At 41.2% G+C, this 22,915-nt stretch overlaps 1 protein-coding gene across 4 annotated transcripts in view; it reads left to right on the forward strand.

Moving 5' to 3' along the window:
• The window catches only part of PLA2G12B (phospholipase A2 group XIIB), a 36,617-nt gene extending 16,186 nt beyond the window's left edge, over positions 1 to 20,431 (forward strand). The window contains exons 2-4 of one of the 4 annotated variants that reach the window (XM_039367708.1): positions 1,618 to 1,694; positions 3,673 to 3,838; positions 11,911 to 13,908. In XM_039367708.1, coding sequence (XP_039223642.1) covers positions 1,618 to 1,694; positions 3,673 to 3,838; positions 11,911 to 12,074 — 407 coding nt within the window. In that variant the 3' untranslated portion in view covers positions 12,075 to 13,908. Of the gene's footprint in view, positions 1 to 1,617; positions 1,707 to 3,672; positions 3,839 to 11,910; positions 13,909 to 19,492 lie in introns of those variants that run through there. The other 3 variants (XM_039367699.1, XM_039367726.1, XM_039367717.1) reach the window with 3 other exon arrangements.
• Positions 20,432 to 22,915: the final 2,484 nt, after the last annotated feature.

Raw genomic sequence — 22,915 nt, forward strand, 5'->3', positions numbered from 1 at the left:
CAACTCTTTTTGAGGACTAAGACTCAGAATTGTTTTGCCAGCCCAGATAGTGTTGTTATACTCCATTTATGTTAAACATTATTACCTGTGTTAATAAGTAATGAAAAGAGTTAATTTTTGCTTGCAGCTTAGGTTTTCCTCTTTATTTGAGGTTATCAACTTCCTCAAACAGGGTCTTTGCAGGTGAGGGGGCACAATGATGGTCACAACCACACACAGGTAATCCTTGACTTACAACCATTCATTTAGTGACCTGTTGATGTTACAATGGCATTGAAAAAGTGACCTATGATTGGTGTTCATGCTTATGATCATTGCAGCATCTCCATAGTCCTGTGATCATAAATTTGGGCACTTGGCAACTGGCATGCATTTGCAATGGTTACACTGTCCCAGGGTCATATGATCACAATTTGTAAATTTCCCAGCTGACTTTTGGCAAGCAAAGTCATGGGAGAAGCCATGACTGGTAAGTCACTTAACAACTGCAGTGATTTGCTTCAAAACAATGGCAAAGAAAGTCCTAAAATTCGGCACAAGTCACTTAATAACCATATTGCTTACCAATTGGCATCCTGGTCCCAATTGTCATAAGTCAAGGACTACCTGTAATTTGAAGCCCCACCCATTTTTTCAAGTGCACTGCACATTTGACACACAGGGCTCCCCAGTGGTGGGATTCAAATATGTGAACAACTGGTTCTCTGTGTGGATGCCACTTCCGGAAGTCCATTCTGAGCCTGGGCAACAAAAAATTAGCTACTGGTTCTGCCGAAGTGGTGCGAACCGGCTGAATTCCACCACTGGGGCTCCCCTTATGCAGTTGTTATTGACATTTTGATTCTTTTGAACTCTCATGTATACATCCTTCCTCTTAAAACCTGCTTCTTTTATGCTATCTCTAAAAATATAATGTTCTCTTTCTGTAATTGAGTTATATTACCTTATTACAGTATAAATAAATAAAAGCAAGGCTTTTAAAAAAAAATCTACTGAGTTTCTAATGTGGGCATGAACTGCAATATTAAATACGGAATAGAAAAACTGCAGGCTTTGACTGCCAGCATATTATTTTATGTTTAATACTTTAATGTTAATACGAAGTGGCATCTATTTGATCATAAATTTTGACATCCAAAAGTTCTTTTGTTTGCAGTGGCAACAACTAGTGGCTAAAAGTCTGAGACAAAAGGAATTCCTTTCAAAGTCTACTTTTATATTTCAGAAGGAGAATGAGCAATTCAAAACTTAAATGTCCAGAATAGAAAGACAGCTGTAGTTAGAAGAGTTAACATACGTAAAGTTTCTGATCTTCTGTATGCCTATTGGTTATGTTTCAAGGATTCCTAATTAAATTTATGATCTTGTCTTTGGCAAATCCTAGCTTTGTCTTTCCTATTTTCCAACAACATTGTAAAAGACAGAAATGCAATTTTTAGCTTTTGAGCTGCTGCTAGATTTTATCATGCTTATCACTGGCCATGCTGACTAGGCCTGATGATAATTGGAATTCAACCTCTGAAGTACATCAGGTGCACGTACAGGACTTTATGTTATACTGTATAATTCTTTTCAAGGCTGCCACAAAGTACTTTTCTTTGCTTTTTTTTCCCCCAGGGAAAGCACCATTGCCTAGACCAAATTATAAATCTCCAGAACCCAATGGCTGTAGCTCCTATTTCCTGGGTCTCAAGGTACCAGAAAGTGTATGTACTAACAACCCATTTCCCTGACGAAATAATGAAATAATTAATTGATCAAAACATCCAGGAAGAAAGAAGCGTTTGACTTTGTTACAAATAACTGCAATTGCTCAACTATTTCTATTCAAAGTTGGCCTAGACAGTCACTTACCCCATGTTATGCAAGCTATTTTCCTATACATGCCAAAAGGGATGGCCAGCTGCTTATGGCAGACAAAACAAATTTGTTTTTGTCTGACCGCTGCCCATAGAATTCACTCTTTGATTGGTTGGACACAGAATATTTAATCCCCAACTGTTAGGAACAGCTGTAGTGTTAAATATATCTTCTACAAATGGAAGATTTGGAAATGGATGCTGGCTAGAAAACCGTCTTAATAATTAAAGTTAAAGGGCCAGAGTACTTTAACATGAATATTAGCAATAAGAAGATTGCTCAAAAACTTATATCTGATTAAGATTAAAGTCCATTAATCTCACCTCAGCTGGTGCCATGACTTAAGAATTAAGCCAGCATCTGATATTTCCTAGCAGATGAACAATTTTCTAGCAGTGAAATTCCCACATTACAGAATTCAGAATAAAAGAGTTGGAAAGGATCTTGGAGATCTTCTAGTCCAATCCCCTGCTCATGCAGGAAACCCTATACCAGTGATGGTGAACCTTTTAGAGACCGAGTGCCCAAACTGCAACCCAAAACCCACTTATGTATCGTTGTGTGCCGAGTGGGCATGGCCCATTGGGTGTGTGTGGCCAATTGGGTGGGCATGGCCCATTGGGTGGGTGTGGCTGCGGTGGTAATGGCAAACTGGGTGGGACTAAAAAGTTCAATCAATCAATTCCAACTTTGTGAGATCTTTTTTTTGCCTGCGAGAAGTTGAAATTGATTGATTGATTGAACCTTTTTTTTTATTTTGCACACGGTGGCGCCCTAAAGCAAAAGGGTTTTATAAAACCCAGCTGAAGGCCTAGGACCGGGGCAACGGCTTGCATGCCCACAGAGAGGGCTCTGCGTGTCACTTGTGGCACACGAGCCATAAGTTCGTCACCATGGCCCTATACCATTTCAGACAAATGGCTGTCCAGTCTCTTAAAAAATTCCAATGTTGGAGCATTCACAACTTCTGGAGGCAGGTTGTTCCACTGATTAATTGTTCTAACTGTCAGAAAATTTCTCCTTATTTTAGGTTGCTTCTCTCCTTGGTTAGTTTCCATTCATTGATTCTTGTGTTGCCTTTTCATGCTTTGGAGAATAGCTTGATTTCCTCTTCTTTGTGGCAGCCCCTGAGATATTGGAATGCTGCTATCATGTCACCCCTAGTCCTTCTTTTTCATTAAACTAGACATACCCAATTCCAGCAACTGTTCCTTATATGTTTTAGCCTCCAGTCCCCTAATCACAGAATTCTTTGTTGCAAGAATGATCTGTGTTTGCTGAATAAAACTTGCATTTTTCATATTCCATATTTTCTTTGCATAAGTTCACCCTGGATGGCATATTAAAGTGCACAAGCTTCAGGCTCACTGTTCACTGATTGCTGATACTTTCAACCTGATGCAACAGAAGCAAAGGCTTGCTCTGCAACTATAAAATTTCCTGGTAAATCTCCAAGAAAGTTTGGGACAGTTGCTGCTTTGTTGACATATTCAGGTTGGCTGAATGCATCCTTGGACGTTGAACAATATCTTGTCATTCTGTAAAGCAGTTAAAACCCATAGGCAGATACAGCTAAAGGAGATCCTCTCCTGGTTCCTATTTATTCCCAAAATAAATAGATCAATTTGCATAATCTCACATTTCACTGCAGTCCTCCTGCTGGGCAGGACAGTCAAATATATAGCACTTTCACTTGTTAAAATATTCATCGTCTGGCGAGACATGCTTTTTTTATAGGAGAAATATGGAAGGAGGGGAAAATCATTTCAACCCCCAGAATAATTTTGTCGTCTCTTGGCATTCTTTTTACAGCTTGATATGGGCATCCCAGCCATGACTAAATGCTGCAACCAGGTGGATGTATGTTATGATACCTGTGGGTCTAATAAATATCGCTGTGATGCCAAGTTTCGTTGGTGCATGCAGTCCATCTGCTCGGACCTTAAACGTAGCCTTGGTTTTGTCTCCAAGGTAGAAGGTAAGTTTCCTGTTGGAGAAGATGTTAAACACATAAACACATGGCTGCACTGCCACACCAGATTCTGAGCTGCCAGTAGGGACAGGGACCATCTAGTGACCTGGACTCAGGCGCTTATGAGTGAACTCAGAAACCAAATACAGCTGGTCCTCGACAACAGTTCATTCAGTGACCGTTCAAAGTTACAACAGCACTGAAAAAATGGGTGTCAGAATCCAATTATATTTCATCTTTAATTATCAAACAGAGAAACTCCCAATTCTGCCTTCTCTGGATTCTGCCATAAGAGGGAGAAAAGGGGGAGAGCAAAGGGGCTTTATGGCCCTCACTTCCTTCAGCACACTTCAAAGGACTGAATGTGTGTTTATTGTGGCCTCTAAGCTTTAACATATCAAAGAAGAGTAATTGCCTTTCATGTAGTTATCTGAAGTCTCCATCCAGACGGAAGAAGAAAGGGGATGGAATTGTGATACTTGAAACTATCACTGGAAGGGGGGTTGATTGGGTGGGACTACTGGGGAACCCCTTAAAACCTTGAATGGGAGAGCTTGAACCCCAAGTCCTGTCTAGCATGCCTGCAACCATTTTCTCTTAATAAAGGATTCCTGTTGGAAGAGCTTATTCCAAGAGTTCTGTCTTCTTAAGATGCAAAGTGGGGTGGGTCCTCACATTAGACAGGACTTGCAAAATTAATCCACCTGGAAGGAGACCCTTGCCGGGGGATTTTGCAAAAATTTACCATGTCAGACAATGGAGCAAAAGAGGGGGAAAACTCCCTGGAAAGAGAGCCGCTGACCCAGTTGGAACCTTGCCAGATGTTGGGATCCGAGAGGCCAGATTCCTCAGGAGAAGAAGTGGTGGAGACACAGGACCACAAGCCTCGCTGGTCGATGGGCGTTGGAAAGAAAAGTGAGTGGGGAAAGGAATCAAGAAAGGTGACCCTGAGACGGGGGACCAAGCAACCAGAATGGAAGCAGGAGATGGAGAAATCCCTGCACGCAAGTGAAGAGGGAGAAAGCTGGGCACCGTACTCAGACTGGATCCTAGAGAAAGCTATTGACCTGATGAAGAGAACTCTCAGCTCCCTAGGAGAGGAGAATACTGAACCCTACGGCTGCCCCAGTTCCTGGAGCCGCAAAGGGAGAGACACCGAGGGGAACGTGGAACCTGCAACCCCAGGGACATCTACTGATCCAGGAGCTCCCACCCCCTACCGGACCACAGATGGCAATCTGGACGGAAGGCACTACCACCCACAACAGAGGCACCGATCCATTCCAAGACGTCCACCGTTGGAAGTGAAATTCAAAGGGGAGCCAACACGCTTGGGATTTTTCCTAACCCAAGTCCTCAGCTACATGGAGGAATATGGGCAGGACATTCCCAGCGACAAAGCCCGCATCCGGATCGTGCAATCTGCCCTGGATGGACCAGCTGCGGATTGGGTAGTGAACTTGCATGACTCCAATGCCCCAGAACTCAGTAACTTCAACCGTTTCATGTCCTCTTTGAGAAGACGATTTGAAGACCCCCTGGCTGATCGCAAAGCCCGTGAAAGAATAACAACGATGAGGCAGGGCAAACGCCCAGTGGCTGAGTATACACAAGAATTCCGGGCCATTGCCAGCAAACTGAATTGGCCAGAAGACATCCTCCTTGGCCATTTCAAAGACGGACTAAACTATGATCTATATGATGCTTGCCTACCCCGAGGGGACCCACATCGACTTGAGGAATGGTACGTCTTGGCAGAGGAAGCAGAGATCGACATATTGAAGAGGCACCGCCGAGGAAAACAATGGAGCCGCCCCCCGCCTGAGCTGACACACCAACCGGTGAAATCATCGGATACAGCCAAGAAGCAAATGGGATGTTTCAAGTGCGGAAGAGAAGGGCATCGAGCTGTAGAATGCCGCTCAAAGGCCCCCCAACACAACCCAGACAGATCCCCAATCAACAAACCCGGAAAGTATTCAGCTAAGCCAAAAGAAACGGCCATGAGAATGATGGAAATTGCAGAAACCCCCACCTCTGCTCACCAAGGGGAAAGGACTCCAGCCTACACCACAGGGCCGGTGGATGCCTCAGATGACAGCTCGGAGGGCGAACCCCTGGTAAGTGGATGCATCACACCCATCTTCAAAACAGTGACTATATTAATCCCCCCCATGCCCGAAGCTGTGAAGGTGAAAGCCTTAATAGACTCTGGCTGCACCCGCTGCCTCATTAGCCCAACACTAGTGGGGAATCTGGGCATCCCATCCAGGAGACTGGAACAACCAATCTCATTTGGCCAGCTAGATGGATCCATAGCAGGGGGGGTGCCAGCTACCCTAGCCACTTTGCCAATACATCTCTCCCTGGGCAACCATGAAGAGGACTTAACGTTTGTGGTGACCCCAGGTATGGAATGCCCAATGATTCTAGGGATGGAATGGTTGAAAAAATGGAACCCCTGGGTAAATTGGAGGACGACAGAAATCAAATTCCCGAAGGGGGACCCTATGGACTTAAAACCCCAAGGGAGGCTACCAGAATCAAGAATAGAAAAAGCATCCATAGGAGAGGAAAAAAGATTAACAGAAATACCAGAGGAATATAGGGACCTTGCTGAAGTCTTCAGTGAGGAGAGGGCGAATGAGCTTCCCCCCCACCGACCCACAGACTGTACCATTGAATTCAAGCCTGGGGCAAAACTCCCGAAGCCCAGATTATACTCCATGAGCCCAAAGGAGAAGGAGGAAATGGAAAGATTTATAAAAAAAAACCTGGAGAGAGGTTTCATTGAGCCAGCCAAGCCTAAAGTGGCTGCCCCGGTCCTTTTTAGAGAGAAGAAGGATGGCTCTTTACGTTTATGCGTGGATTATAGGGCCCTGAATACAATCAGTGAAAGCAACCTATACCCGCTGCCCCTCATGAAAGACATGCTGTCACACCTATCGAAAGGGAAAATTTTTTCTAAACTAGACTTAAGGGAAGCTTACTATCGAGTAAGAATCAAGGAAGGGGACGAATGGAAGACTGCATTTAACTGCCCCATGGGGTGCTATCAATTCAAAGTCTTGCCATTTGGATTACAAGGGGGCCCTGCAGTCTTTATGCAATTAATCAATGACGTTCTAAGGGAGCACCTGTTTAAGGGGGTCCTTGTTTACTTGGACGACATTCTTATCTTTACCGAAACAAAAGAAGAACACGTCAAACTTGTCAGAGCGGTTTTAAAGAAGCTGCGAGCCGCTCACCTATATGCCAAACTCTCAAAATGCGAATTCCACCAGGAAAGGATAGACTACCTAGGCTATCGCATATCCCCACAGGGCATTGAAATGGACCCAGAGAAGGTCAGAGCAGTATTAGAATGGGCACCACCCCGCACAAGAAAGCAACTACAAAGTTTCCTGGGCTTTGCAAATTTTTACCGCCAATTCATCCCCTCATTTGCACAGATAGCCTTGCCCCTCACTAACTTACTAAAAACGAAGGGAACATCCTCAGTAAAACCTAGCCAGCCACTAAAATGGACAATGGAGTGCCAAGCAGCGTTTGAGAGACTAAAGAGACTTTTTTCTGCCGAACCAGTACTAAGGCACCCAGACATGGACAAACCCTTCATAATACAGGCAGATGCAAGTGATGTGGCAGTGGGGGCTGTGCTATTACAAGAAAATGATGATGCAGTATTGCAACCCTGTGCATATACATCTAAGAAACTCACGGAAACAGAACAGCGCTGGCCCGTATGGGAGAAGGAGGCTTATGGGATACGTTGGGCATTACTCACGTGGCGACAGTTCCTGGAAGGCAACAAAATCCCCTTCCAGGTATGGACTGATCACAAAAATTTAGAAGCCCTGAAAACTCCCAGGAAACTCAATCCCAAACAAGCCCGCTGGTCCCAGCATTTTCACCAATTCCAATTTAAGCTCAAACATTTACCAGGAAGAAAGAACTTCCTGGCAGATGCACTATCTCGCATGCCCCAATATAACAGCGCACGAACCACAGACTCTAGACCAATAATGGCAGAATCACAACTGGCAGCGCCAGTAACCACAAGAACCCAAGCCAAAATAAAACCACAACTGGACAGCCAAACTGGGATTGAATTCAGAAAAAGTTTGGAAACAGATGATTGGTTCCAGAAAAACAAACATGTGTGCACAATGAGAGACGGATTGCCTTGGGTAGGGGAAAAGTTATATATACCAACAACTCAAAGACTAACTTTCATGCAACTTTGCCATGACACAAAATCAGCAGGGCATTTTGGATTTGTAAAAACTTTACACTTAATTAAACGGCAATTTTGGTGGCCATCAATAAAAAAGGACATAGAAAGTTATGTTGCCAGCTGCCCAACCTGTGCATCAGCAAAGAGGTTGCAAGGGAAATCGCCAGGGCTGTTACAACCAGTGGCAAGTCCCTCAGCCCCCTGGAGGGAAATAGCCATGGATTTTATAGTGGAATTGCCTGAAAGCAATGGGAATACTGTTATCTGGACAGTCACGGACCTATTTTCCAAACAGGTGCACTTTATCCCTTGCCAAAAAATTCCCACTGCAAAGGCCTTAGCAAAACTTTTTATCCAGCACATTTACAGATTGCACGGGGCACCCCAACGCATCATCTCTGATAGGGGAGTGCAATTTACGTCTACATTTTGGAAGGAATTTTTATCCCTCTTAGGGACCACTCAGGGACTGACATCTAGCCATCACCCTCAGACAGATGGACAAGCGGAACGCTGCCAGTCGGTACTTGAGCAATATTTGAGATGTTTTTTAAATTTCCAACAGAGTGATTGGACGGACTTACTTCCTTTTGCAGAAGTTGCCTACAATAATGCAGTCCACTCCAGCACAGGCTACACTCCTTTTCAAATAGCCAACGGCCAAAGTTTCAACCCTATGCCAGAGTTAACCCCAAAAGAACCAACGATCCCTTCACTGAAAGAATGGATGGAAAACCTACAAAACACCTGGCCAATAGTCAGAAAATCACTAGATGAAGCTAGGCGGGCATACAAAGCACAAGCCGATAAAAAAAGGGTTGAGCCTACACCATTCATTATAGGAGAAATGGTGTACTTATCTACAAAATACCTAAAGTCCCTACAGCCCTGTAAAAAACTTGGACCAAAATATATAGGACCTTTTCCAATTAAAAGGATCATAAATCCAGTAACAGTAGAATTAGAATTACCCAAAAACCTCAGGCAAATACACCCAATTTTTCATTGCAGCTTGCTGAAAAGAGAGCATCAGTCACCTCTACGGCCAAAAATCCCCCCCCCACCACCTCCAATCATGGTGGAGGGGGAACAACACTTCGAAATAAAAGAGATCCTTGACTCTAGGAGATATCGTGGAACAACTCAGTACCTAGTTGCCTGGAAACACCTCCCTGCCTCACAAAATGAGTGGGTCCATAAACGTCACGTCAGAGCCCCGAAGCTATTGAAGAAGTTTCACACAGAGTATCCTAACAAGCCTAACTAAATTTTTTACTTGTGTTTTCTTTCAGGTGGATCTCTCTTATTGTTAAGAGGGGCCGGATGTCAGAATCCAATTATATTTCATCTTTAATTATCAAACATAGAAACTCCCAATTCTGCCTTCTCTGGATTCTGCCATAAGAGGGAGAAAAGGGGGAGAGCAAAGGGGCTTTATGGCCCTCACTTCCTTCAGCACACTTCAAAGGACTGAATGTGTGTTTATTGTGGCCTCTAAGCTTTAACATATCAAAGAAGAGTAATTGCCTTTCATGTAGTTATCTGAAGTCTCCATCCAGACGGAAGAAGAAAGGGGATGGAATTGTGATACTTGAAACTATCACTGGAAGGGGGGTTGATTGGGTGGGACTACTGGGGAACCCCTTAAAACCTTGAATGGGAGAGCTTGAACCCCAAGTCCTGTCTAGCATGCCTGCAACCATTTTCTCTTAATAAAGGATTCCTGTTGGAAGAATTATTCCAAGAGTTCTGTCTTCTTAAGATGCAAAGTGGGGTGGGTCCTCACAATGGGCTTATGATTGTTTTCCCTCTCACATCCATTGCAGCCTCCTTGTGGTCACGTGATCAAAATTCAGACGCTTGGCAACTGACTCATATCTATGACAGTTGCGGTGTCCTAGGGTCATGGGATCCTCTTTTTCAACCTTCTGACAAGGAAAGTCAATGGGGAAGCCAGATTCACTTAACAACCATGTTACTAACTTAATACTGAAGTGAGTCACTTAACCACTGTGGCAAGAAAGGTTGTAAAATGGAGGAAAATTCACTTAACAAATGTCTCATTTAACAACAGAAATTTTGGGCTCAGTTGTGATCGTATGTGAAGGACTTCCTCTGTTGAGATTATCTGAATTTTTTTTTAAATTATCGCACCGATGGACAAAGAAGGCTAGACCAGACTTATTATACTCATCCTGAAATAATTAAAAAGCATACCAAGCTGCATGCTCCAGACCCAAAAAGTGCATTTTTTTCCTGTGAGATTTATAGGATATAATTAAGTAGGAAGGGAAGCAAAATAATTTCAGATGGATGTTACCAAGGTGATTTAACAATTTTTATTGCAGTGCTTGTGTTTCTGAAAGGACCAATAGAGAAAGTGTGGTTCTTCACATATTAGGACTTAACTCCCACTCTGGAACTGAAGCCCAAGAATGTCTGCAGGTTATGCAAGTAGTCCTTGACTCATGACCCCAATGAGGACCAGAATTTCTGTTGCTAAGCAAGGTGGCTGTTAAGTGAATCACACTCAATGTTATGACTTTTTGCCATGTCTGTTAAACGGGTCACTGAAGTGAACCACATGGTTGTTAAGCAAATCCCACTTCCCCCAGTGACTTTGCTTGTCATAAGCCAGCTGGGAAGTGTTGAAATGGTGATCACATGACCTTGGGACACTGCAACCATGCTGGTTGCCAAGCACCTGAATTTCGTCCATGTGCCCATGGGGATGCTGTGATAGTCATCAGTGTGAGAATTGCTCATAAGTCACATTTTCCAGTGGTGTTGTAATTTTGAACAGCCACTCAACAAATGGCTGTACCTCCATCAGAATAAAAACAAAACTTCCTCTAAAGCAGAGGTCCGTCGACTGGCACAGGTCTGTGGCATGCGAGAAACCGGTCCGCGCAAACAAGCAACGCCCCATCCACAGGATGTAGGCCACATGTGAAATCATGTCCCTTCTGGGCTGTGGGAAAACTTCTCTCCATGGAACTGGTCCCTGGTGCCCAAAAGGTTGGGTGGTGCTGCTCTAAAGCCAGCCAGTGGAAAGAAGGAAAGAAGGGAGGGAGGGAGGGAGGAAGGGAGGGAGGGAGGGAAGGAGGAAGGAAGGAAGGAAGGAAGCCTATTACATTGAAAGATGAAGAAGTTTATTAAAATATATTTGTGAGCTAAAAAAGGTGTGGAACACTGAACAAAATATTTTGAAAAAGCTCATTCAGGCAGAAAATAGCATTTCATTCCCTTGCACCATTAAGTTCTCTTTGGTTCAATCAGAAGCACTTAGATGGAAGAGGGGTTGCTAATTTAGTTTTCGGATGTAACAAGATAAATTAGGAAGTTCATATTTCAGAGCTACTGATGTAGGGAACAGTCTCAAAAAAAAGCGACTTACTAATTTACTGGCTTCATTAGGGTGATAAAATGTGTAGATTTACTACTTCTTGGTTGCCAGGTTTGAATTCAGTAATTATTTATATATCTGTAAATGGGGGTGAGGTCTAATTTGATTTCCATGAAGTTTGGGATTAGGATATTGTCCTTTAGTTCTGGGTATGTAGCCCAGTTCTGCATGAGGCTACTCTAGGAATTTACCTTAATACACAAGATTAGACTTTTAGTTATCCTTGCTCAGGTTTAGATACAATACATTCACTGGCATTATCTTCTAGATGTCCAGAGAAGCATCTATCTTAGCTCTTTTTGATTGTAGAACTGAACCTACAATCTTATGTATACAAACCATTTGCTATCCTATTTCCTCCATTTTCTACTTAATTTCTAGCAAAATTTCTTCCTGCACTTAGCGTGAGAAGCTGTTTACTCATTTCTCTTTTAGGAGTGAGTGACTTTTCCAGCAGGCTAATATTAGAGATTATCATAGAGCAACGGCACTTAGATTCAGCGCTCTCCAAGCAGTTTACAGAATCAGCATATTGCCCCGAACAATCTGGGTCCTCATTTTACGGACATTGGAAGGATGGAAGGCTGAGTCAACCTTGAGTTGGTCACAATTGAATCCTGGTTGTGAGAAGAGTCAGCCTGCAGTACTGCATTCTAACCACTGCCCCACTACAGCTCCTACTGTATATAAGACAGGGACAACATTTAATTTTGGCTATGATCAAAACACATCTTCCTCCAATCTGTTAAGGGGATCTTTGACCTTATCCTGTCTAAAGAGCATCCGATCACAGCCTCGGTCCTTTTCTATCACACAAAAACAAGCAATTATATGACGGACAGTTTGACTGATCTACTCTTCTAAGGGAAAAATGGAAGGAAAGAAGGATGATGGAAAATAATGTTTTAAGACCATTGTGATGAATTGTGAATTTAATAGTATAATCCATTTTTCATAAATATCATATTGGAGGAACTACTATGTTATTTTGTTCTGAGAATGTTTGCTTGCTGTTATATCTATTATTCAATATTTATTGAATTATTAATTATAATTATGATTTAAATATAGTGTTATCATTAAATCTGCTCCAATTTACATATAAATATCATTAAATCTAACAGTTTATAGAAAAAGGTGAAAGAACTCTGTGAGTTATGTATATGCTTTAATTAATGAAAACAACATAATTAATTCATAATAAACAGCATTAATGAAATATGTAGAACAATAACAAAGCCACAAATAATAAATGCACAGCTTGTTGAAAAAAAATGATTGGATGAGCTAATAAACTCTCATATTAGCTAAAATTATCCTTCAGTTAGCCTGAATAAAATCCCCCAAAATGCTGAATCATACTAATTAGAATAGAAAATCTCATTTGTATTTCTGAATTCATATACACTTCTTTTAAAAATTATGATACCCAAGCATATTACAGCTAGCTCTGAAAATATTAGGCTTCTAGATTCCAAACCTTTGCTACAGTCTGTCTTCTGAATTAATTTAGTTGAAAGAAATAATGAAACCCATATTTTAATTATGAAGCACTTTTTTCCATTTATATAATTTTCTGTGGTCTCACAGATCCAGGCACCCTTTTAAATACTCAATCCTTGATTTCTGTATTTATTTTCCTTGAATTTCTCTGTTCTCTCTTTTTAATCCTCCTTTAAGTATTTATCTGGAAAGAGATGTTCTCCCTTTCTTACAGCAAATGTCTCATGCATATTTATAAAGCTATATATTTTAAATCACGTTGCCAAAAATCTTTTCCAGTTTAATTCTACTAGTTAATAAAGGTGAATAAAGTTATAAATATTGGCTAGAATGCCAAGAGGTAAGAAACTCTGCTGAAAAGAAGAAACTATTTTTCATAAATCATTTCAGAAGCCAAGAAGAAACCACAGTGGGGGAAATAGTTGTTTTTCATCAAGACTTAGGGCACTCCTGAACAGGGATTCTTCATGAGCTTGAAAGTCCCACGGTGTTCCTACAGGTCAGAAATGTTTAGAGACGCTGAGTCTCCATTAACCCAGTACTCTTGTCTCCAGCTCCTTACTTCAGAGACTATAAGGAAAGTTTGCAAATCTTCTTCCACAGAGAGATCTAGATGTCCTAGAGGACCACCATTTGAATACGAGCCAGCAATGTCTTGCAGTTGCCAAAAAAAGACAATGCAGTCTTGGGCTGTGTCAACAGAAGGATAGTGTTAAGATCATGAGAAGTGATAATACTGCTCTATACCATACTAATGAGGCCACACTTGGAATACTGCATCCAGTCAGTCAGAATAGAACTGAAAGGTACCTTGGAGATCTTCTAGTCCAACCCCCTGCTCAAGCAGGAGACCCCATACCATTTCAGACAAGTGGCTGTCCAGTCTCTTCTTAAAAACCTCCAGTGATGAAGCACCCACAACTTCTGAAGGCAAGCTGTTGCACTGATTAATTATTCTCACTGTAAAGAAGTTTCTCCTTAATTCCATGTTGCTTCTCTCCTTGATTAGTTTCCATCCATTCTTTCTTGTCCTACTCTCTGTTGCTTTGGAAAATAAGTTGACTCCCTCTTCTTTGTGGCAGCCTCTCAAATTTTGGAATACTGTTATCATGTCATCCCTAGTCCTTCTTTTTTCTAGACTAGCCATACCCCAATCCTGCAACTGTTCTTTGTATGTTTTAGTCTCATATTAATGATGGCCACAATAAAGATGCTGAGATCCTAGAAAGTGTGCAAAGAAGAGCAACAAAGATGATAAAGGGCCTGGAGTCTAAATCATATGATGGAGGTAGGGAGGGAGGTAAGTCTAGTTTATCAAAGAGAAGGATTGGAAGGACATGATAACTATCTTCCAGTATTTAAGGGGCTATTACAAAGATAGAATTATTCTTCAAAGCACCAAAAGACAGGACAAGAAGTAATTGGTGTGTTGAAAGAAAAATCAGGTCCAGTTCCAAGCCAGGAATAAAATGGAGGCTGCTTAAGAAAGAAAGTTCCTGTTTATTGATGAGCAGAACCAGCAACAGCATGCAGTTCTGGGACAGCTGATAAATGGAGTTGAGAGTGGGTGAGTTTTTACACCTTTTTTTGGGGTTTGTGTTTGAGATGCCTGTTGTGAAATGTACTTTGACCTGTGCTTGAGTGTGCCCTTTTCTAATTATTGTTGCCTGATTCCCATTATCCTTGGAGCTGGGTGGGAGAAAGTAAATTCTTAATCTCATCAGCTGTTTATTGTGCCCCAGTGTTTCTGAATGGATTACCAAATCTCCATTTCTAAAGGTTGGCCTCCTCAGGTTTCTGCCTGAGGAAAGGGAGACTGGTGCTGTTTCTGTCTAAGATTTTTTCTCCATTTTTCCTTCAGGGGAAATATACTACCCTGCCTCTTTTAATATCCCCAAAATATTTCATTCTTGGGGGGGGGGAGGTGACTTCCTACAGGTGGAAACTTGTTAAAGAAAGATCCAACCTAGAAATAAGGAGAAATTTTCTGCACTGAGAACAATCAATGGAATAGCTTGCCTCCCGGAATTGTTGGTGCTCCAACACTGGAAGTTTTCAAAAATAGACTGGACAACCATTAAATTGGGATAATATAGGAGCTCTTGCCTTGAGCAGGGGGTTGGATAAGAAGACCACCGAGTTCCCTTCCACCTTATGATTCTGTGTTCTGTGTTCTAACATGCACTTACATTCACAAGTACAATAACAGAGGTCTAGAAAGAGTACAGAGAAGAGCAACAAAGATGATTAGGGGACTAGAGGCTAAAACATATAAGGAACAGTTGCTGGAATTGGGTATATCTAGTTTAATAAAGAATGGAGTGAAATGATAGCAGTATTCCAATATCTCAGGGGCTGCAACATAGAAGAGGGAGTCAAACTATTCTCCAAAGCACCTGAAGTCAGGACAAGAAGCAAACAGATAAAAACTAACCAAAGAGAGAAGCCACCTAGAACTAAGGAGAAATTTCCTGACAGAACAATTAATCAGTGGAACAACCTGTCTCCAGAAGCTGTGAATGCTCCAACACTGTTTTAAAGAAGAGATTGGAGGGCTTCCGGTTCCGGATCGCAGCGCTAGCAGACGAGCGGAGAGACTGCTGTCCCCGCTGTCCGGTTTTCCTTCTTCGGGAGACTCTGGAAAGGGTTCAAAAGTTGTCCTGGAGGGGCGACCACCATTGGGGAGGACTCTCGCTAGATTGCAGAGGAGTGGCAGCCCCTCCATTTGATCTGAGGCAGCTCCTCAGGACCGAAGAAGACGCTCATTAAGTCGCACCAGCCGAAGGCCAAAGCACTACAAAGCATGATGAAGCAACTGGAGGAGTTGGGTGAGACTTTATTTTACCTTTTCTCTTTCCCAACTATGCTCCTGTAAAAGCCCTTGGAAATACCCTCTTCTCCCAGCTTAATTCTGCGGCTTTTGCTTACTCTGGGAATATAAAGCTAAAAGAGAGAGAGAGAGAGAGAGAAGGACAACAAGACTAAATGACCACATGTTCCCTAAAAATTCTGCATTTCTACAAAAAATTATTGTTTTATTCCTTTGTTAAGCTGGGAAAAAAGGAGGAATATTTCTTTTTTCCTTCGCTGAACTGGATAAAAGCTCCATTCTGTATGTTACTGGGGACTTCTTGTGGCAAAATCTGGTACAGCAAATGAAAATTTTTTTTCTGACAGGGAGACTTTTGAGACTAAAATTTGTCCTTGACATTAAGAAAAAGATAAGAACTTGAAACAGCTGGATGGTGAAAATGATTCTTTATAGTGGAGGTGGACAGTTATTGACTTTTATTAAAAATAGCCTCCACTAAAGACTATTCGTAAACATTACAGAAATGGAGGAACACCACCCACAGCTTAATTTCAAACTTATACTTGAAAAAATCTTAGAGGCTCCTGAGCTAATGAATGCTTTAATGAAAGATATACACGCCACCTTAAAGCTACAAAACGCAGCTTTAACTTGAATAGATGAACCTACAACCCAAAAAGCAACAGAAGAAAAGGAATTAATAACAAAGTGGATTTTAAAGAATGTCAGCTACAAATTACTCAGAACTCCGACACTCAAACTTTGATCTCATTTAAAGACTCTACAACTACAACAGCAATAGAAACTGAAGAAAGCAATACTAAGACGGAACATGCTGAGGACTTACATACACAATATACTGAGAATCTAGACAATCCAGATGATCCAAAAATAACTACAACATTGAACATGACTTTTCAGCTAAACTACCTGAAACCAGAAGAAGATGATCAGCCTGAACGCATGACAAATATATTAAGTCAAATATGGAGATTTAAACCATTTGGTCAACAATCTAACGATTGTGAAGGGACTAGCTTACTTGATAGGCTGATGATTGGATGGTCTCTCTTGATTCAAATGATATATGCAGGAATGAAGGGAGATCCACCCGAGGATCTAAAAGCTCTTTTATGGAAGCCGGTTTGGCACAAAAGGAAGGCCAGAGTTAGACTTAAAAATGGTTTTATGTATGTGACATTTAATGGAAGAGCTTCAAATCTCACGTAATGGGATAAGGAGATTTTAAAAGATATTATTTGATTTAATATTCAGGATTTATATCTATAAGGGGAACAAATTAGTTACTAAAATAATAGTTTTGAATTATAAAGTAGAAGATGGATTTAGAGGATAAAGATTATTTTATGAGTAAGCGATGATATTAGAATGAGAAGTAGAATATGATTGTGAAATAAACTAAAAATCTATTTGAATAAATAATAAGCGTATTTTAGACATGATAATTATTTTGTAAGGAACTAAAGGAACCGTGGGTTATCCGAAACTTAAATACTATGAACATTAAGCCAACTGGAATATTGTAATTGAAATTAGATAAAAATTTAAAACAGGATTTGGAGACATATAAGTTAAAAGTTGTTGATAAATGTTTTAAATGATTGAGTTATAACTTGCAATATATTAATTTGAATTTGGTATAATAACTACGGGAAACAGAGAGGAAATTTTTGATGATGTAAACTGATATATGTATTGATAAGCGTGTTATTGGACTATGTATTACCCAACCACCATGTTGCTTCCTTAATACCTGAAGCTTTGTAAAAATGGAAAATTAATAAAACTTATTTAAAAAAAAGAAGAAGAGACTGGACAGCCATTTGTTTGAAATGGTACAGGGTTTCCTGCCTGAGCAGGGAGTTGGACTAGATGACCTCTAAGGTCCCTTCCAACTTTATTATTATTATTATTATTATTATTAGTAGTAGTAGTAGTAGTAATAGTAGTAGTAAGCTTGAAAATGACAGTTTCTCCTTTCCCTGTGTTTTTCCATCTAAAATGCCAGGCTATTTTCCTTCCCACAAATGAAGGTAAATATATGTATGCCAGGATAATGTTGCAGGATCCAATCTGGGTCAGTCACCGGGACCAGAGGTTTAGTCTTCTGAGCTTTTGGACTCACGCTGGAGCCCATCTTCAGAGAACTTCTGGTCCCAGTGACTGACCCAGATTGGTTCCTATTTTCCTTCCCTTCCAGGGAAAAAAGGGTACTAAAAATGTCAGGACATGGTCATGACTGCATGACTGAAACTCCACTATTTTTTTTCCGGGAATTCTTGATCACTCGTCTGCAGCCCTTATATTAATTTGCTTTGATCTCTCCATAGATACTTCTACTGTCGTTTCCTCTTGTTCTCTTTCCTTTTTTTCTGAATGGCATTGAGCACCTCTTGTTTGTAGCCTTTCATGTTGGATGAATTGGACAGAAATGATCTCCAAGGTGTGGGGTCCTTGCTTGTTTTCTTGCAGATATTTCATTACCCAACTAGGAAACATGTTAAGTGCTAGAAGAGATGGGGGTTTGCTCTTTGTTTATATACAGTGGTTTGCCCTGTCAGCTTGATAGTCTTGATGGTATTGGTGATCTCCAAAGTGCTTCTGAGCAAAAGCATAGCCCTGTGAAAGAGCATTTTAGGCAAACTTATTAAAACTTCTGTCTTAACTGGATAAAGGAGACCCTAAAGTTAGCCACAAGGTGATAATGTAGCAACAGGGGAAGGAGGGATTTTTAAATAGGAAAATGGCACAGGAAAAAAAATATTAAAACCATTTTCCTCCTTGCTATGTTTCTCATAGCTCATTCTCTTTCATATGTCCAGAAAATAAGAGCTTTTATTTTTAAAATGGCAATCTTTACTATATTTTTAGCATATCATGCCAAATTGAAGGGAACAATAAATATATGGTAACAGCATTTTACAGCTTATTGACTTCTCCCGCTGATGGGAAAGAATTTATTGTCCAAGTTATCTCAAAAGTGCCAGAGAAAGGAGAAACTGGACTATTTCCAATGTATCTGAGGGACTAAAGAACTGCCAGGAATGGACTTTGGCTGAGTGGCAAAGATGCACTAGTGTTGCTAAACCTGGAATACAGCCTGAGGTCCAGCTCACGCACCTCTTAGGACCAAACAGAAAGATGGCAATCCCTTTAGAGATAAAAGTACTTTGAGGCTCAAGAAGAAATGCCCTTCCATGATGATAAGAATCATGCATATTTGATGAGAAATGTAGCACTGAGCAGCTTATGATTTCTTGATACTAAAGGCTTAATGTAATAAAAATGAGGTATCTTTACCTCATGTTTCTGTCAGTGCTGTATATATAACACTATTATAGCAAACGTTCCTAAAGTGAGTACTGCACCTTTTCAAAATAAAAAAAAAATCAAAATCAATCAGAATAGAGGTGGACAGGACCTTGGAGGTCTTCTAGTCCAACCCCTTGCTCAAGCAAGAGACCAATATTCATAATATTGGATCCATTTTTGGAAGCTTACATAAAACAAGAAAACTGTTGCTTTTGGGCTCTGTTTGTTGTGTTAGCATAGAAACTTTAGGCACAGTTCTGGAGGTTGACTCAGATCTTGATCACTTTCCTATGGTCTAAGGAAAAGAAATCTCAGTAGGCTTATAAAAGAAAGGGGTGACCGATTTGATCTCTTTCTCTTTTGCTACAGCATGTGAATCAATAGCTGATACGATATTCCAAACAGTCAGGACCTTGGGTTGCCGTCCCTTCATGAACAGCCAAAGAAGTGCCTGCATCTGTAATGAAGAAGAACGAGATGAATTGTGAAATGATCATCTAGCTGTTTGGTAGTGTGAGATAATGTTGGCTTCTGGTATCCTTTGTTTACAAGAGGCTTGGTCTTCTATCTTCTGGAACAAGCACAAGTTTCTTAACTTTGGGGCTTGGGAATCAGCTTCTTGTGTCCACCCATGCATTAATTGTCAAGTGAGCACGACTGAGAAAGAAATTCCAAAAAGCAATGGAATTGCTTGGTCCGATACCCTCATTTGTTCTATCCAATTGCTTCTATCCACTTCCCAGAGCATCTGCTTGACTTAGAGATGATTTGTTATATGTGAAGAGCAGCTGAGATACACATGAGCAATCCATGCATCAAAGAAGATCTGAGGCTGCAAGATGACACTGACAATATACACCTTTGCAGCCCATATGTGTATGCTAAGCCCATGGCTTTCCTCAGATGCTGTTGCTTTTGCTTTTCAAGGGATACAAAGTCATAGAAATCTTACATTGCTGTAAAAAGAAGCCCGTCAATATTGACTAGATTACCAACTGCAGATCTCAGTTTGACACAAAAACAAGAGTTGTGGGCATCTGCTTGAAGACAAGAGAGAGACAAAGGCCAAGATCAGAGTAAGAAGTCATTGTATAATATTTGTTTTATTTTCACTAAATATTGTTCCATTTAAAGAGGAAAATTATGGATCATCTCATAATAAGAAAAAGGTATGAATGGTACATGATAAGAACTATATAAAATGCAGAGCATTTCAAACTTTTATTAAATAACATATACCAGTGGTGGTAAACCTATGGCATGTGTGCCAGAGGCGGTACTCAGAGCTCTCTCTGTGGGCACGTGCACCATGCCCCAGAGATGGCAACCGTCCCTCTTCAACCAGGCGCCCGCTAACTCACCGAGGTCCCATGTGGCCGGATGCATCCCAGCACGGCTGGTTTCCCTCCCCTCCATCCCATCCCTCCTGGCCTTGCATGGTCTCCTTTTCCTGGGCACGACCCACTGCATCACCTCCTCAGCTGTCGGCTTCTCTGAACTGCTGCTGGTGGACTGCAGAGCCCCAGAGTGCACCGGTTGAGGGGCCAGCAGGCTGTGGCTGCTGACGGACACTGTTGGCCCCCATGCGCTCGCTGGCCTCTGTGTGTGGGTGCCGATGTGTCAGGCAGCAGCCGCCCTGGCCCCTGCCTTGCCTTGCCCTGTGACAATGACATCCCCGCCCTGCCTCCTCTTGCCTCGCCTCACCCCGTAGGACGAGCCTCCTGCCCACTGCCTCATCTGCCAGAGCCCCCCAGATCTCCCCCAACTCTGCCCAGTCCCCAGAGGCGTCCCTCCCCACAAGCAACATCAAGGTGACCATGCCCACCTTGGCCATACCCACCCAGTTTGCCATGACCACCACAGCCACGCCCACCTAGTGGGCCACGCCCACCTGGCACTCGGCGAAAAATAAGTTTGGGCACTCAGTCTTTAAAAGGTTCGCCATCACTGACATATATGGTTTAAAACAATATCAAGGATTGCAACAAATTTACTTCTAACTACATAGAGTTACTACTATTCTACAACTTCAAGTGACACAACTCTATATATTTCATACACGTAAAATTCTTGGGTTGTCTTGATTCTTTTTCCATATCCTCCTCTTTAAAATTGAACCATTCTGATAGATTGTCCATTGCTCGCTGAAGAAAGAGAACTGATTTTTTTTCCTCTGAACACAGGGTAAAGGAATTAAATCTCCTTCTGACTGAGACTGAAGTATTTGGAACTGCTTTATTGTACTACAGTAATTGGGTTGCATTGGCCAACAATCCATCAGATGGATTGGTTCTTTTTCACAATCCCCCAGAGAAAAACTTTCCCTTTCCCCTTTTCTTATGATCCTGTGAAAGACATGCTGTTTATAAGGAATGTTTCATTGGTTTCCCCCAAATTGTTATTATCACAATACAGGTAGACCTTGACTTATGACCACAATTGACCCCAAACTTTTTGTTGCTAAGTGAGACATATCTTAAATGAATGTTGCCCCATTTTGCGACCTTTCTTGCCATAGTTGTTAAGTAAAATCACTGTGGTTGTTAAGTTAATAACACGGTTGTTAAGTGAACTTGGCTTCTCCAGATTTTGCTTGTCAGAAGGTTGCAAAAAGTAGTCACATAACCCCAGGACACTGCAACTATCATAAATATGAGTCAATTTCAAAGCATCTGAGTTTGATCACGTGACCATGGGGATGCTGCAACAGTCATAAGTGTGAACAATGGTCATAAGTCACTTTTTTCAGTGCTGAAGTTGAGGACTACCTACACACAACAGCATACACAACCATATCATATTATCCTAATGAAAAAAAAAAACAAGAAGCTTTTCAAATCAAGAGGAAAAAGAACATTTGCATGAAAACTACTCTCACCTCTGAAAGTAGGTTTTTTAAAACACATTTAGCAAGTTAAAACATGTCATTTTCAGTTGTGTAAATATTAATGTGGTGTTTTTTTTTCAAAATAGATTGGAAAAATTACTCAGGATGGGTGGGAGAATTGCTGACAATATTAACTGATGCACAGTTTCTTAAACAGCATAAAGAGCTATCATAAATCAAGTTGTTGGAAAAAAAATTCCTGATAATTCCATAAAGGAAAAAAAAGGGGAGAGTGGTAAGAAAGAGATAATAGTAAGGTATGCAGCAGTTGCAGAACATTTTCAAAGTCTGTAATAGTGTGATGTATAAATTTTCTGGAAAAATGTGTATTTAAATGTCATGGTTTTCTCTTCAGGAAGTTGAATAATTCAGACTTGAGCCTATCAGTTTCTATGGTTGCACAGCCAAGTTTTACAACCTGAGTTTGAGCAGGCTGAAAACTTTATGAATGTGTGCATTAATCTGAGAACAGGAAAGTTTTCAATCCTTGTATGACCTACAAATTATTATTCTTTTCCTTCCCATTTGCAAGATTTTCTTAGTTATCATGGAGAACGTTCTCAACACCTGCAGAGCTGCTAAGAAAGCATTAGAATGGCTAGTGCTCTTTTCACACTACCACAATGCTGTCTACCCAATCATCACTAACATTTTTGCCCCATCACTTTCCAAGAATTGTTCCTTTCCTCTTCCTGCAGCTGGCCAATGGGAGTCCTTAATGGTGAGGGGTCCTTAGTGCTTTCTGAACTTGGTTGGTTTCTTGCAGACATTTCATTACCCAAACTATGTAACATCATCAGTGCTAGTAAGGAGTGGAGTTTGCTCTCAATTTATATTCTATCTAGTGGCTTACCTTGTCAGTGTTGGTGGGGGTGGTTTTAGATATTCTTTGGTTGGCCTGTTTA

This window comes from Crotalus tigris, unplaced genomic scaffold (genome assembly GCF_016545835.1).
Source record: "Crotalus tigris isolate CLP2741 ecotype Arizona unplaced genomic scaffold, ASM1654583v1 scf7180000017600.4437325, whole genome shotgun sequence".
Taxonomy (NCBI): domain Eukaryota; kingdom Metazoa; phylum Chordata; class Lepidosauria; order Squamata; family Viperidae; genus Crotalus; species Crotalus tigris.